Here is an 18,141-nt window from a genome sequence, read left to right on the forward strand (position 1 = left end):
AACAAAAATGCCTTATACATTCTGCAGTTCATAATTTTCATCAATAGAAATGGCATATTGGAATTGTCTGTGATGAATTATGTATTCGTTTGGCTCATAAAGCATTTGGCATTTTTCCTGGAGCAGTTGCTAAAGTCTGATTTTCATAAAGAAAAGAATACTCCCAGTTCTAAAGAAAGCTCAATTATGACCCACAGTGAAGAAAATTACAAGTTAGTGTTACTCTTCAATGCAACTAGCTCGGAAGAGTTTGCAATAAAAAAAAATAGAAACCTGAAAGCAGCTGATTTGGACAATGATGTCGGCTAACTTCTGTAAATTCAGTTTTATTTATAAGACTAGTCCATCCTTGGTGTTGTTAGAAAACCCAATCATTATGCAGTCAGTATTATCCCAGGCATTTAAAAAAATCAACGTTATTTTATGTGCCCTGCAGTAAGATAAGGATGGATATTTAAAAGTTTAATTTACATAGTTAATGTGTCAACATTTTGATTGTAGTTGTGCAATACATTATCCATAAATATGAGTTACTTGAAGACAGCAATCAGAAGTGAAGTGAATTCTTGCTGTCACTGTAAAACAAAAATAACTAACATAAATCAAGAGTGCAATAGTCATCTTAATGTAACAACTGAAAAGTATGAAATGGAGGTAACCATTAATAAAAAAAACTAAAATGGAAATGAACTTGCTTGAATGAATGGAATAAATGGACCAGATCTTGCACAATTCATAGGCTGCTGAAATATATTATCTGTGTGATTGCGACCTGAGTGACTGCTGCATGGACAACTCTGATGTTCTTTGTCTTGTTTCCTCAAAACTACACACATAGACAGAAGCATGGACATCACCAGGCCCTTGGAGAAACCTGCAAAATGGCAGGGCAATTTAGATTTCAGTCTGTAATACAGTCTGTCATGCTTATTCAACTGCTGCATGAACTCCTCTAACTTCAACTAATGCTGATGTTGCTAATGTTGATCTTGCTTTGCTCGCCTCCTGTGTAGCCATAACCCTATGTGCCTCACTCTGTCTAAACACCCTATGATCTGTATGTCCTTGTATGTGTGGAAACATGGCCTGTGGACTCTGTATTGTGGACTCTGTATACCCATACCAGTTCTGGAGCAAGTGAGTCTTGCTGTTTTTCTTACTCACTCTAATGGGGGAATGTAATCTGGGAACATGTAAATTAAATAAGTGATGAAGGCCATGTTCCCCAGTCTCCAAATACAATTGGCATTTCTATTTTAGAAAAGAACGAAACAGTTATTCAATCATTTCTATTGTCACAAACTGAAGAGTATTTCTCATCAAATGAATGTGAAAGGTATATCTGCCTTTAATTTTATCATGTAAAAGAGTGATTTTGCATTATGTTTGGAACTAGATCGTTGCCTGACATGACACCAGCTTTATGCATCCTGACTAGAGACAAAAAAACTGCAGATGCTGAAATCCAAAGTAGACAGGCAGGAGGCTGGAAGAACACAGAAAGCTAGGACCTGACAAAGGATTAAATCCGAAATGTTGACTTCTCCACCTCCTGATACTGCCTGACCTGCTGTGTTCTCCCAGCCTCCTGTTTGTCTATTTATGCATCCTGATAGCTGGTGTATAACGTGAGAAAAATTACACTTCAGCAATTATTGTGTTTGCAGTCTGAAACTCTCCATGGGAAAATGATCTTGAAAGGCTGCAGTAAACTGCAATGTCTCAAGGCAGACTCCACTTTTCACACAGTAAACCGGACCAACAGATAGATCATCGAACGAGGGATGTGCAGTGACTGAGGTATTCAACCTCCCACAACCACAGCCCTCATCCATTGTGCTCGGTGTGCTCGGTGTCTCTCTCGGCAGCTGATCTCCAGTGGTTTCGATTTATTTAGGCTTCTAAATGCCACACTCAAATTCTGCCTTGTATAATTCCTTCACCTTCAACTCTATCTCTCTCAATTGAAATCTTTCTGCAGTGATTGTAATGTGGTCAGCCTGGTGAACTTCATAGAGTATGGGTTCCCAGATTGGGACTGTTAATCTGGTCCAATCAGGCAGCCCTGGCTGACAGATAGAAACAGGAGTGTCAGACATTCTGTTTACTGTCGAAGCCAGCTCTGTTCTAGCTGAGTCAGTGTCATGTACTATGTACGTGTGAATAAAGGGTGACTTGGTTACAGGTTACTGGCCCCTGTGCAGTTATTTCACCTTCTTTCTCTCATTATTTAATTACTTTTCCATCTGAGTTAATATTAATTTCACTGTACATAACCCTCTCTGATTTAGACTTGTGTCCATTTGACACGTTTTCAATTTCACTGGTTAAGGAGATACTTGTACACAAGTCCCAGATGGTCACATAGAGGTATTATTTGCCACATTATTTGATTGTCCTTGTGACAGCAACTAGCCATGCAATACCTTTAGAAATCAATGGAAAAATGCAAGTCTGAAGAATGCTTGGTGTCAATCACCTTTATCATGACTAGGCCTCTTCAATGATTCACAATTCCTCTAAGGAGCCATGAATCGCACCTGCTTCCAAAATAGACCCAACCCCATGGGAATAGTTGAGGGGCTAAAATATCCAACCCTGTATTGGGGAAGGCTGCGTGTGGATTGCTGGCCAGAGATATTTATTTTCCAATCGACCTCTTCAGAGAGGTTATGGAACACCCAAGGAGCAGTAGGACTTGAAGTGGGTCTCCTAGTTCAGAGGTAAGGACACTGTCTCTTCACCTCAGCAGTTAATAGTCTGAGATGCTACTCATACACTTGAACACTTCCATGTTTAAAAATTCAATACAATAAGAATGGAGATGGAAATCCAATCCCATTCATTGATTCAAACTCCTGCCGAGCTCCACTGAAAATCCAGTTCCCAAATATCCATGTGGTAATAATTCCTTGTTGATACAACAACTTCCAAATATTGATGCTAAGATGTTTTTTGCAAATTTGAAACTGTGCCCCCAATCCTGATATTAGATTAGATTAGATTACTTACAGTGTGGAAACAGGCCCTTCGGCCCAACAAGTCCACACCGCCCCGCCGAAGCGTAACCCACCCATACCCCTACATCTACATCTACCCCTTACCTAACACTATGGGCAATTTAGCATGGCCAATTCACCTGACCTGCACATCTTTGGACTGTGGGAGGAAACCGGAGCACCCGGAGGAAACCCACGCAGACACGGGGAGAACGTGCAAACTCCACACAGTCAGTCGCCATAATTGTGCACTATCTCTATTTTCCATGTTACATTCTGTCAAAGCTAAAAAGTTTAGATGTCTTAATTTTGTTTCTCTCGGGTATTAGGAAGGATCAGCTTAATGATTCACTCAAAGCCTGAGTGCTTTTCTTGTGTTTCAAGGGGTAGACATTAAATTGAAGATCTGGAGTGACTGACACACCAAATGATTTGGACCAGTTTTCCTTTGACTTGCATTGTGCATTTTAATGATAAAGTTGTTGTATTCATTTTGCGTTATGCATTAAGTCTCTAGTGATTAAATGTGTTGAGTGTTGAATTTACTTTATACTCTTAGATCTCTTTTAACTTCTTCCATAGCTCTTTCTCACTATTCACATCGCCAATACTTTTGTGCCAAATTCAATACTTCATATTTGTTCATATCAAATTTCATCTTCCATTGCTCAACCTAACAAGTACGAGGGGGTAACTCCAAACTGTGTGCTCTCTGCAGGAAGCCTTTCCCACCAGAAACATTAAGAAGGCATTTGGCTGTTCACAGCCATTCATTCTTTGTGTGCATTCAACTTCTGTTTGCGGTCTGAGCAGTGAGTCTCCTTCTGTGTAGTATTTCAATGAAATAGAAGAACTCTTGCCTGCTCATGAAAAGATTGTAAATTCACGTCTTACTGCAGAGACCTGGGAGCTAAATATAGCTGGTGCCCATGTGAATTGAGTGGCCTGTGAGACTAATGGAGCAGGTGGTAGGATCTCGCATTTGAATATTCTTCATTTGATCTTCAGTCCTCATGTGAGTCCATATAACACTCTGCTACAATGCATGCAGCCCTCGGGCTCACACTGATGTCATTCAATATGGCAGCTAACAATTCCAAATGCCTTTGCACTTTCTGTCTGGTGGATCTCCCACCTTTTCAAGGTGAAGCACTTCTCTTCTGCTGCGGTCTCACAGTAGCAACGCCTCCAGGAGCACTCTTGCCCAAACACGCCTCTATAATGACCCACCCACCCATTTGGTGCCCAATTTTAGCCCTATTCCTGGCCAATCAGGGACCGGTTCACCACTCACTGGATATTTTCCCAATAGCCAGTTTCCCTGGCATGTGTATCTTATCAAAACTCTTGTTGTGCACCCAGTTTGAGGGCTGACACTCCGAAAGTGCCCTGCTTTGTGAGCGACATTCATTCCGAACACATCAGAGAAGGGGAAAATTGTGCCACCATTCTCTGACAGGACCTGGAGGAGCAAACGAGGGCTGTCATTCAGCCAAAGGACCACCAGAGGAGATGTTCCATGCGCTTCACCACCCCAAACCCTGGCAGCCTGGTCTGAAGTCACCACAGGGGTCAATATGACCTCCGTGGTGCAGAGGCATGGCCAGCAGTGCTGGTTGAAACTCAGGGGCCCACTCAGCAGTGTCAGGGTAAGTGCCACACTCTTCTCTCTTCTACCTTGCGTGCAGTCTACCTCTGTGACTGCACCCACCTCCCAGTAAGGGTCTGACACTGCCACTCCCACTATTGCCTAGGACATCTTCCCTCACTCACTGTTCCCTCCTCAGCCTCACCCTCCCTCACCTCTAACCCCACTCTGTACGACTAACCCACTCCTTCAGAGCACCTGCCCGAACCCACTGCTCCAGCACTGGCAGCTATGCCATCATCTCACTCAATTCCTCCCTTTCCCTCATTCCAGGAGAAAACAGGCCAGAATAGAAAGGAAAGACTCTGGATAAGTGGGGAAGGTGAAAGGGACAGAATCCTGTCCCTCCCAGGAGAAGGCATGGACAGATCCTGCAGGATCCACTGTGATTCTGACATGTATCCTGCTGTCAGTGTTATTCATTATACAGTAGCTCGAACCATTGGCCGCATCGCCCCTTGTGTCTTGCAGGTGCCATTGGGATGGCACAGTCTCTATAGAGGAACTGGCTGCTGTCCCAGAAACCACTTCTCAGATCTCGGAGAAAGAGAGTTCAAGGGCTTGAGAGGAGGCATCAGAGAGGCTCTCTCTTTCAGGCCTCTCACCAGCTCAGATCCTGGGGCCTCTGTAGGAACATCACGCTCAGAGAGTATGGGAGCACAAGCGGTGAGCAGTTCCCTGTGAGACCTCCAAAGCTGGCCAAGGAGGGAACACCGGAGTGCATTGGCTCTCAGGCCAGAGACTGGGCACCTACTCAGCCAGAGGGAGGGGAATAGCATGTAGTGTCAGAAATTGGGGAGGAATGGGAAGGCCTGGCAGGGGATAGAAGAGGGAAAGGTCGTCATTGCCCAGGGACTGCTGGACTGTAGCTACACGATGGGGATGATGTTGGCCCTAGCATGTGATCATCTGGCTGTGTCCACAGACCCACATCTAGAGCACTCCGGGTCTGCTTGATTTGCCCTCACAGCTGCACTCCATCACCCCAGCCATTGGTTATCATGTGAGAAGACATGATAACAGGGGCATGAGGAACCTAGCATCCCTGGTCTGTAGTCCCCAACCCGCACAAATAGATTCCTGAGTCCCTTTCCAAAGCACCCCTGGCCCCAACCTTACCCCACACTCTGATTTCCCCGACCCCGCACTCTGACATCCCCGACCCCCACATTCCCCCTTCCCTGACACCCACATTCCCCCTTCCCTGACCCCCACATTCCCCCTTACCTGACCCCTACATTCCCACTCCCCCAATCCCCATGCTCCCACGATCCTGACCCCCACGCTCCCACTTCCCTGATCCCCATGCTCCCACAGTCCTGGACCCCACAGTCCCACTTCTCTGACCCCCACACTCCCACCTCTTTCACCCCCACGCTCCCACTTCCCTGACCCCCACACTCTCACTATCCTGACCCCTACACTCCCATTTCCCTGACCCCACACTCCCACAACCATGACTCCCACACTCCCAATTCCCTGATCTCTACAACCCTACTTCCCTGATTCCCACAATCCCACTCCCCAATGTTCGCTGGATGGACTGATCTGGAGGCCTGTGACCAGTGGAGTGTCACAAGGATTGGTGCTGGCTACACTGCTATTGGTCATTTATATAGACAATAGGTGCAGGAGTAAGCCATTCTGCCCTTTGAGCCTGCACCACTATTCATTATGATCATGGCTGATCATCCTTAATCAGTATCCTGTTCCTGCCTTATCTCCATAACCCTTGATTCCACAATCCTTGAGAGCTCTATCCAACTCTTTCTTAAACGAATCCAGAGACCAGGCCTCCACTGCCTCCTGGGGCAGAGCATTCCACACAGCCACCACTCTCTGGGTGAAGAAGTTTCTCCTCATCTCTGTCCTAAATGGCCTAACCCTTATTTTTAAGCTGTGTCCTCTGGTTCGGGACTCACCCATCAGCAGAAACATGTTTCCTGCCTCCAGAGTGTCCAATCCTTTAATGATCTTACATGTCTCAATCAGATCCCCTCTCAGTCTTCTAAATTCAAGGGTATACAAGCCCAGTCGCTCCAATCTTTCAACATAAGATAGTCCCACCATTCCAGGAATTGACCTCGCGAACCTACGCTACACTCCCTCAATAGCCAGAATGTAAATGATTTGGATGTGAGCATAGGAGGTACAGTTAGTAAGTTTTCAGATGACACCAAAACTGGAGATGTTCTTTGTCAGCGGAGAAGGTTACTTCAGAGTACAACAGGACCTTGATCAGATGGGCCATTGGGATGAGGAGTGGCAGATGGAGTTTAATTTTGATAAATGTGAGGTGCTGCATTTTGGAAAGGCAAATCAGGGCAGGACCTTTACACTTAATGGTAAGGTCCTGGGGAGTGTGGCTGAACAAAGAGACCTTACAGTGCAGGCTCACAGTTCTTTGAAAGTGGAGTCGCAGATGAATAGGATAGTGAAGAAGGTGTTTGGTATGCTTTCCTTTATTGGACAGAGCATTGAGTATAGGAGTTGGGATGTCATGTTGTGTCTGTACAGGATATCAGTTAGGCCACTTTTGGAATACAGTGTGTTCTGATATAACTCAATAGTTCTGTTTTTGTACAATCCCACGTTATAAGAAAATCTCGTAACAGCAGCACCCTTTAAACCAATGGGGCCGGAATGGTGTTATAGCCAATACAGGTAAGGAAAATTTGTGTTCTACAAATAATGGTCTAAATTCTTCAATCGCATTAAAGCCAATTCGCATTGAAGAAATATACGTTATAGGAGAACTGACTGTACTGCAATTCTGGTCTCCCTAATATAGGAAAGATGTTGTGAAATTTGAAAGGGTTCTGAAAAGATTTACAAGGATGTTGCCAGGTTTGGAGGGTTTGAGCTACAGGGAGAGGCTGAATAGGCCGGGGCTGTTTTCCCTGGAGCATCGGAGGCTGAGGGGTGACCTTATGGAGACATATAAAATCATGAGGGGCATGGATAGGGTAAATGGACAAGTACTTTTCCATGGGAAGGGGGAGTCCAGAACTAGAGGGCATAGGTCTCGGGTGAGAGGCAAAAGGTTTAAAAGGGATGTAGGGGCAACCAACTTTTTCACGAAGAGGATGATGTGTGTATAGAATGAGCTGCCGGAGGAAGTGATGGAGGCTGGTACAATTACAACATTTGAAAGGCATCTGGATAGGGATATGAATAGGAGGGGTTGGAGGAATGGTTGGTAAATGCTGGCAAATGGGACTAGATTAGATTAGGATTTCTGGTTGAGTTGGACTGTTGCCATACTGTACATCTCTATGATTGACCGTGGCCCACATTCTTGAGCAACCTGGATGGACATCTCTGGTTGGTAAGTGCCTGATACATCTCCCTGACTGGATCGGTGCCCACTCTCCCCCAGACTGGCCCAGCACTGACAATGAACCCCTCCCGGGACTCCAGAGCCTGGACCAATGAGCGATGACAACCCATTGGCAGGTACCTCCATGGAATTCAGTGAAGATGATTGTCCTTAAGGCATGGAGATCTGCTTGCTGCATGTGCAGTGGGCCTATCCTGTAAACTATCGGAACATGGTGCAGGAATTGGAATGACATAGCCCGCTACTCTACTGCAAGATGTAAAGTCGCATTAGTCCTGCCAAACCATAAGGCTATTCTGTCAAGAGAGAGAGAGAGAGAGAGAGAGAGACAACTGGTGGTGGTTTAACCTGAGGATTACCATGCCTCAGGCAAGGGAAGAGGTGGAGGAGAGTCCTTCATGGTAACCTGAGCTGGTGCAGGAATTGAACCCACGCTGTTGGCATCGTTCTCCTTTACAGACACCTTTAGGAACTTGCTGATGTTATCACCGTAGTGGGTTCAACCTCACACAGCGACGAGACAGAGCACAGGAAGGAGACAGATAGCCTAGTGGCATGGTGTAAAGACAACAATCTCTCCCTCAATGTCAGCAAAATGAAGGAGGTCTGTGCTTCCTAGGCATCCTGTATATGGAACAGAGAGGTGCCAAGAGGATTGTGAGATTGCCAGTGTCCATGGGCAAGGAGTGAATGTCACTGGCATCCATAGATTGTTCTCTGAAATGCTGTTAGCTGGTGAACAACATGGAGACTCCTCACAGCAAGAGGGTGACTAACATCGCCTGGTACCCACTCTGACTTCCATGTCGAGAATTCTTAGTGTTTCTTATTCATTCATGGGACATCAGAATCACTAACTGATCAACATTTATTTCCCATCCCTAGTTGTCCTTCAGAAGGTGGAGGTGAGCTGCCTTCCTGAACCACTGCTATAAGTTGACCCGCAATGCACTGAGGGAGGGAATCCAGGATTTTGGCCCAGTGACAGTAAAGAAATGGTGATATATTTCCAATTCAGAATGGTGAACAGCTTGGAAGGGAAATTGCAGGGATGGTGTTCCCATGTATCTGCTGCCCTTGTCCAACTAAATGGAAGTGGTTGTGGATTTGGATAGACCTGTCTAAGGATCTGGTGAATACCTGCAGTGCGTCTTGTAGATAGTACATACAATTGTTACTGAGCTTTAGTGGTGGAGAGGGTGAATGCTTATGGATGTAGTGCCAATCAAGTGGGCTGCTTTATCCTCGCTGGTATCAAGCTTCTTTAATGTTGATGGAGCTGCACCCATCCAGGCAAGTGGGGAGTATTCTATCACACTCCTGACTTGCGCCTAGTCGATGGTGGACAGACTCTGGGAAGTCAGGAAGCGAGTTATTCTCTGTCGTATTCCTAACTTCTAACCTGCTCTTGTAGCCACTGTATGTATATGGCAAGTCCGGTTGAATTTCTGGTCAATGGTAACCCCAAAGATGTTGATAGTAGGGGATTCAGTGATGGTAACACCATTGATTGTCAAGGGCTGGTGGTTAGATGGTTTCTTATTGGAGATGGGCATTACCTTGTGTGGGGTGAAGATTACTTGTCATTTGTCAGCCCAAACCTGAACATTGTCCAGATTTTGTTGGATTTGAACATGAACTGCTTCAATATCTGAGGGCTGTGACCGAGGTCTGTGTTTACTAAGCATCTTGTATGTGGAACCGAGAGGTGCCGAGAGGATTGTAAGGAATTGCCGGGGTTAACGGACAATGGGTGAATGTAGCTGGCATCCATGGATCATTCCCTGAAATGCTGTTAGGTGATAAGCAACATGGAGGCTGTTTGCAATAAAGTGGTGAACATTGTGCAATTATTGGTGAACATCCCCATTTCTGAAGGAGGGAAGGTCACTGATGAAGCAGCTGAAGATGGCTGGGTCTATGGCACTATCATGAGGAACTCCTACAGAGATGTTCTGGAGCTGAGATGACTGACCTTGAACAACCCCCACAACCATCATTCTATGTGTTAGTCAGACTCACTAGCTTAGTTGCCATGAGCGGTTAGATAGGACGTTTCATATTAATGAGGCAAGATGTGAGACTAAAAGTCATTAACAGGCGATATTCCCCCCTCCCCCAGTCAGCAACTTGCTCCAATCTTGCCTTGACACCCAGAAGTTGTTCCCAGTATCGAGATAAGCCTCGTTGGATTTCTTGCATGGTTCTGCCACATTTCACGCCATAGCCCACATTAGTCATGTCGCTTTGAGATTCAGTCTGAGAAGGCAACACATAGTTTTCTCACTGTCTGCATTGGGAAGAGCTCCCTGGGGAACGTTGCATCAGAAACCCTCTGAAACTCATTTTCACATCTTGTAAAATCTCAAATTCAAATACTCTAGGATGACAGAAGTACTCACTGTCTGTTTAGAGAAGGATATGGATTTAAGTTTATAGCTGATCACAAGACAATTCAGTTAGAGAACATGACCAGCTTAGTTTGAATGAGATTGTACTCACATGGAAATTCTAAGTTGACCTGATGATGGGCCCTGACCTGAAATGTCAACTCTCCTGCTCCTTGGATTCTGCCTGACCTATTGTGCTTTCTCCAGCTCCCCACTGTACCAACCCTGACTTGCTAGCATCTGCAGTCCTCACTATCTCCAATGCCAAGTGTCTGGCAAGAAAAGCAAATAAAGACCATTGAAGACTCAAACATACCACAACCTAATCTCAATTTATGTGAACTTTCTCAGTGCAAAACTGCCAATTGATACCAGATTGATCACACTGTGATGGTTTGATTCAATTAGATTGGCTAACATGTAGGTGTTGGCTTGTTCACCCATCTGTCCAGTCAGGCACATTACCCATATTTCCATTCTGCTTAAAGAAGCATCGCTGTTGTTAGGAGGACACAGCAAGGAAGAAGCTACATTGTGCTACTGTAGGTGGGAGAGAGAAATGGCCTCCATTATGAAGTTTCCTCTCAAAGTTTAGAACTTTACAACTGGTCACTCGTGCTGGGACATCAATGTGCAGGGGGAGACGGGGTTTCTGCAGTAACAGCTGTGGCCAGGTAGGTAAAGGTGGGATGGGATTGGAGATGCAGAGACTTCAGGGTTTTCCTGGAGCTCTGAACCCCAATCTGTTGCTGGGGGTCAACTAAGGCAGCTACCATGCTCCTGATTTCACAGGAGAGCTCACAGACCATCAGGGAATCTCCAGTCACCTTCTGATCAACAGTGTTAATTACAGGCAATATTAAGCTAGAGAAAGTTCAGAAGAGATTTTCCGGGGTGTTTCGTGTACGGAGGGTTTGCGTTATAAAGAAAGGCTCAATAGGCTGGGACTTTTTTCACTGGAGCGTATTACATTGAGAGGTGACCTTAAAGAACATAGAACATTACAGCATAGTCCAGGCCCTTCAGCCCTCATTGCGCCAAACTGTGAAACCAATCTGAAGCCGATCCATCCTACACTGTTCCATTCTCGTCCATATACCTATCCAATGACCATTTAAATGCCCTTAAAGTTGACGAGTCTACTACTGAAAGTTAAAGAAGTTTATAAAATAATGAGGGGTATAGATACGGTTAATGGTAATTGTCTTTTCCCTGGGATGGGGGATTTCAAGACAAGGGGGCACATTTTTAAGGTGAGAGGAGAGCGATTTTAAAAAAGACAAGGGGCAAATTCTTTACACAGAGGGTAGTTTGCGTCTGGAATGAACTTTCTGAGGAAGTGGTGGATGTGGGTACAATTACAATGTTTAAAAGACATTTGGATGGATACATGAATAGGAAAGGTTTGGAGGAATATGGGACTGGAACAGGCAGGTGGGACTAGTTTAGTTTGGGATTATGTTCGGCATGGACTGGTTGGACCAAAAGGTCTGCTTCTGTGCTGTATGTCTATGAATCTATAACATCATAATGACCTTAATAATTATTCCACTGCAACAAGTGACTGGCCTGTCAAAATTCCTCCTCTGTTCTCACTCTATCTGCTTCTGAAAATACCCTGGCAATTTTGTTACAAGTTTGTGACAAAAAAGTACAATATTGAAAACTTTAGTAAAAGTATGTGCAAATGATTGCTAAGCATTGTATACTATTGTTAAATGTTTGCATTATTGTTACATTTCACTGGTGATATATAATGGGAGATATCAATACCATGGCCTCTTACTTTGGTGGAGAAAACATAAATCTACACGTGTACAATGAAATATTTGCATGGGATGTTTTAGATTTGTCACTGTGGTATATTATCCCTTGCAGAGCTGCATATTTCAGCAGTTAATTACCGGAGCAGATTGGTTTTAGTGAGTTTCAAACAAACCTCAGTTTCTTCCAGCTAAAGAGTGAAGGTGTGATCCTTTCTCAAAATATTTTCACATTATAATCTGTTTTCCAATTTTACTGAATACCTAGAGGAGGAGCTACAGTACATGGCTAAAAATCTGAAATCATGTCATAACATTGCAAATTTACAATGTAACTGCCATACAAATTCATTTGTTGTATAAATAGTGCATATGATGTTAAGCAGTGGAATAACTAATTGACTGATCTCACACACTAAAAACCTTGCAACTTATTTGATATCCTCACTGGTGTCATAAACTGTGTGTTTAATTATTCCCTTTTGTATTCTCAACTTAGACAGTACTTCCTGTATAAACTATTAAATTCTAGAAATTGCAGCATAAAACATCAGTGAAAGCTAATTTTAAAGTGTTCTCGTGATTTCTTCCTGTTTTGCTGTCAAATTACTTATAGATCCCATTACTGCTTCCTTGCCTGCGCATGTTTCTTCCAATCAGACAAGTTAAATTGTATGGTCGCAAGACCAGGTTCAGAAACTGTCACAGAACAAAAACTGCTGGTGAAACTCAGCAGGTCTGGCAGTATCTGTTGGGAATTGAATTGAATTGAACTTATTGTCACGTGTACTGAGGCATAGTGAAAAGCTTTGTTTTGTGAGCAATACAGGCAGATTACATAGTTAAATAACTTAGATAAGTAAATAATAGGTAAACAGCAGCAAAAACCAAAACGCAGGTACAGGCGAATGCTAGAGTTTGTGAGTCTATTCAGTATAGAAACTGTTTTGAAACCAGTAGATGTGTGTGTGTGTGTTCAGGCTTCTGTACCTTCTCCCCGATGGTAGAGGTTGTAGAAAAGCAATGCCAGGGTGGGATGGATCTTTGAGAATGCTGGCGGCCTTTCCTTGACAGGGCACCTAGATGGATTCTATAGATGGGAGGTTGGCCTTTGTGATTGTCCGGGCCGAGTTCACCACTCTCTGTAACCGTCTCCGATCTTGAATGGTACAGGTGGTGCTGCATCCAGACAGAATGCTCTTGATGGCGCACTTATAAACGTTGGCAAAGGTATTCGCCGTCATGCCAAATTTTCTCAGCTGCCTGAGGAAGAAGAGACGTTGTTGGGCCTTTGTAACCAGTGCGTCCACATGAAGACTCCAAGAAAGCTTGTTGTGGATGACCACTCCCAGGAGCTTGACACTCTCCACTCGTTCTACCTCTGTGCTGTTAATGTGTAGGGGGGGCATGAGTAACATCCCGCTGAAAGTCAATAATGGGTTCCTTGGTTTTGCCAGCATTGAGAGCTAGGTTGTTCTCAGTGCACTATTTTTCCCGGTCTTCCACCTCTCATCTGTAGTCTGTTTCATCAACATCTGAGGTTCGACCGACTATGCTGGTGTCATCAGCAAACTTGTAGATGGCATTAGTCTGGTATTTGGGAGAGTGCAAAGTTAAGTTTCAAGTTCAGTGACTCTTCATCAGAACGTGTATTGTGCTGGAATGATATTTCTATTTCCTGTACAAATTACTATGACTGTTAATATTGAATTTGTGCCAGAGTTTGATTAAATTAGATTCCCTACAGTATGGAAACAGGCCCTTCAGCCCAACGAGTCCACCCCAATCGTCTGAAGAGTAACCTACCCAGACGCATTCCCCCAATCTATATTTACCCATGACTAATGCCTCTAACACTATGGGCAATTTAGCATGGCCAATTCACCTGGCCCACACATCCTTGGACTGTGGGAGGAAGCCCACGCAGACACAGGGAGAATGTGCAAACTCCACACAGACAGTGACCCAAGGCTGGAATTGACCCCTGGCACTGTGAGGCAGCAGTGCTCACCACTGAGCTATCCTTCCACCTGTGAATTTGTGTTTCTGGGTTCGGACAATCAAAACTAATTCAAGCCTTTATTTCACAAATCTGGAATACATTTCAAAATCGCTGTTTAACCACTGGTTAGGCCACTTTTGAATACTGCATGCAATTCTGGTCTCCCTCCTATAGGAAGGATGTTGTGAAACTTGAAAGGGTTCAGAAAAGATTTCCCAAAAAGTTGCCAGGGTTAGAGGATTTGAGCTATGGAGAGAGGCTGAATAGGCTGGGGCTGGTTTCCCTGGAGCATCAGAGGCCGAGGGGTGACCTTGTAGAGGTTTATAAAATCATGAGGGGCATGAATAAGGTAAATAGACAAGGTCTTTACCCCAGAGTATTGGAGTCCAAAACTATAGGGCATAGGTTTAAGATGAGAGGGGAAAGATTTTAAAAGAGACCTAAATGGCAACTTTTTCACACAGAGGGAGGTGCGTGTATGGAATGAGCTGCCAGAGGAAGTGGTGGAAACTGGTACAACTGCAATATTTATAAGGCATCTGGATGGATATATGAATAGGAAGGGTTTGGAGGGATATGGGCCAATTACTGGCAAACTGGACTAGATTAGGTTAGGATATCTCGTCGGCATGGATGAATTGGACCAAAGAGTCTGTTTCAGTGCTGTACAATTCTATGACTCTCTGACTCTATGTCAAAGAGCAGCTTATTTAACCATTAACAATTCTTGTCACATTTTATACATTTGAAACCATCTTTTTGGGAATGCCACACAAGTGTTAAATGATGCGAGAATAATGAACTAAAACCTGACAAAAGGTAACATGTATTCTGCACACAATCCACACAGTTCAGCCATACAGTGCCACAAAAGGCAGTTTTGGGGAAAAAAGGCCAAATAAAGCTTTTTTCCTGAGAGCAGGAGATGCATGTTGCATTAGGGAATGGCTCTGAAATAGTTAATGTCAAAAGTGCATTAGCTCCACCCATTCTGTTGATACCTCACAGTGTGTGAGTGCAGAAATTAAGTTCTACACTAGCCTTTGCAGGGACCAAATGTGTTCTATGCTGTTCCCAGAAGATCTAATAATGATTCTGGACTTGTAATAGACTTGTTGTTATTGTGCAATAAACCATTTCGTTAACTAACAACAGTGCCTTTTCTGTAAAGACTCTCCTGTGATTTATCTTCTACCACAGTACAAAGTACAGATAAACCAACCCTTACACTGAACCATGTATTGGCAGAGATGGGAGATGCCATGAGATGCCAGTCGTGGCAATCAGGCTAACACCACAATGCGCATGTTAGATTTGATCTGAAAGCCATGGTTTACATGTAGTGAGTTGAGCATTAGCATCTCACATATACTTTATGTAGAAATATCAGCACACATCAAAATTAAGGACAAAAGTGTGCAGGAAAATCATGCGATTTACAAATGTCTGACTTATGAACCCTGGTATTTAAGAACACATACAAGGGCTGTAATTTTAAAGATCTGACATACAGATTTACTGTACTGATGAACTCTTATTTTATACTGTGCTGCATTGTGTTCTGACTTGCATATAAATCGACTTGAGAGTGGACTCAAGAACGGAACATGTTCACAATGCAAGGACTACCTGTAGTTCAAATTAAACTGTTACTTTGTAACATTCTGAGACATGTATTCTTGATGTTGACACTTAAATTCCTACATCAAGCAGTGAGTAGTTGCATTGAGATATTTCAAATCATTTAAATATGCACAATTACACCACATTGTTATCGAGCACTGTCTCCATTTCTCCATTCGCCTAATCAGATAAGAGATGCCCTTTTCTGGAAATGGGTGAAGTAGTGTTTCTATCCTTCCCTTGATTACCGTGCAGGCTCCATCTTCACTTGTCTTTGCACAAGCTGTTAATGTGCCTATGAATAGCCTCATGTTTTATTTTAACATAATTTGATGCCTCTAGTGTAAAGTTAATGCTTTATTCTTCATTCAATCTTTTTTTTTGTTTTGTCTACAGTTAAGATCCAGCAATGAGCCAGATCAGGAAATGTTGAATGACTGTCTCACTATTCAACCACTGCAGCCTGCTACATCACCACAAGATGCTGTGGACAGTACAATTGGCCAATCACCTGGACATCCCCATGACATGTATTCAGGTAAGCTTCCCAAAACTTCCAGAATAGCTTGGACAAAGTACATTTTAGTATTGCTGTTTATTTTACCCTTTGTTTCAAGTAGAATATTTTAATGGTTACTAAAAATGAAAGCAAGTTATAGGAGAGTTCACATAACTGGCCAGCGAGATAATGCAATGGTACAAATGCACTTCTCCAATCATTCACGTTCACCTCAAACAAAAGCACCAAATGAAGTGTGAATTATCATTTACAGTTACAAGTTTCCCGTGTGTATGGTAAGAAAAATATTACAATTCAATGCTTTAATTCCAGTCAGCCCTATGTTAATCAGTCTCTGCATATACATTTCATTCATAATCTCCAAACAATTGAATAGAGTCATATGTTCAAGGGGCATGTATGAGTGGTTGTTCGTGGGTCATCTGTTCATTTCTGAGGTGGTGTTCTTCCGCTGAGGAATATCACTCCCAAAGTGAGTGCTTGCACAGGATATGGACCAGATCTTTCAGATTCAACACGAAGGGCAATCAATGCTACCTTTCTGCAAACATCAATCTAGCAGTCACAAACCATTTATTACTTTCTGACCTGATGATTCCAACCTGTTCATAGAGTGATAGAGATGTACAGCACGGAAACAGACCCTTCGTTCCAACTCGTCCATGTCATGCATGCATGTAGAGTGAATAATCAACTGATATCTCCCCAGCAGCCATCGTTGCAGCTTCTATATTGTGAGATAGGGAGGACTGCAGACGCTGGAGATCAGAGTTGAAAAGTGACACTGGAAAAGCACAGCAGGTCAGGCAGCATCTGAGGAGCAGGAGAATCAACATTTCAGGCATAAGCCTTTCATCAGCTTCTTTTTAGCTGAACATTTGCATGCAAAGTGATTCAACTTCTTGAAGTGCTTTCCCGATTGTGAACCTGCTTCCTTGTCTTTGTGAAATGATATATGTAATGTTTACATCCTGACTCTGATACTGATCTTCCTGTTAATCCTTCTGTTGATATTTATTCCTTTTCCCCAAGATATTGCTCTTGTACAGTTTGAAATATCTGTCAGTGTAAAGCAAAGACTTGTCTATTCTTCTATTTAATCAGAGAGTCATAGAGATGTACAGCCCTACAGTCCAACTCGTCCATGCCGACCAGATATCCCAACCTAAACTAGTTCCATTTGCCAGCACTTGGCCCATGTCCCTCCAAGCCCTTGCTATTCATATACCCATCCAGATGCCTTTTCAATGCTGTAATTGTACTAGCCTGCAGCACTTCCTCTGGCAGCTCATTCCATACATGTACCACCCTCTTTATGAAAAGGTTGCCCCTTAGGTCTCTTTTATATCTTTCCCCTCTCACCCTAAACCTATGCCCTTTAGTTCTGGACTCCCCCACCCCAGGGAAAATACTTTGTTTATTTACCCTATCCATGCCCCTCATGATTTTATAAACCTCTACAAGGTTACCCCTCAGCCTCCTGACACTCCAGGGAAAACAGCCACAGTCTATTCTGCCTCTCCCTTTGGCTCAAATTCTCCAACCCTGGCAACATCCTTGTAAATCTTTTCTGAACCCTTTCAGGTTTCACAACATCCTTCCAATAAGAAGGAGATCAGAGTTGCACGCAATATTCCAAAAGTGGCCTAACCAATGTCCTGTACAGGCACAACATGACCTCCCAACTCCTGTACTCAATATTCTGACCAATAAAGGAAAGCATACCAAACACCTTCTTCACTATCCTATCGACCTGTGACTCTACTTTCAAGGAGCTATAAACCTGCACTCCCAGGTCTTTTTGTTCAGCAACACTCCCTAGAACCTTACCATTAAGTGTGTAAGTCCTGTTAAGA

General features: G+C 43.6%; 1 protein-coding gene across 2 annotated transcripts in view; it reads left to right on the forward strand.

The window, feature by feature from the left end:
- Nucleotides 1-18,141, forward strand: part of glis3 (GLIS family zinc finger 3) — a 593,089-nt gene that overhangs the window by 459,990 nt on the left and 114,958 nt on the right. For both annotated transcript variants that reach the window (XM_072590462.1, XM_072590470.1), the window contains exon 7: nt 16,162-16,303. In XM_072590462.1, the coding sequence (XP_072446563.1) occupies nt 16,162-16,303 (142 nt within the window). The remainder of the gene's footprint in view (nt 1-16,161; nt 16,304-18,141) is intronic.

The sequence above is a fragment of the Chiloscyllium punctatum genome, chromosome 2, assembly GCF_047496795.1.
Source record: "Chiloscyllium punctatum isolate Juve2018m chromosome 2, sChiPun1.3, whole genome shotgun sequence".
Classification (NCBI taxonomy): Eukaryota; Metazoa; Chordata; class Chondrichthyes; order Orectolobiformes; family Hemiscylliidae; genus Chiloscyllium; species Chiloscyllium punctatum.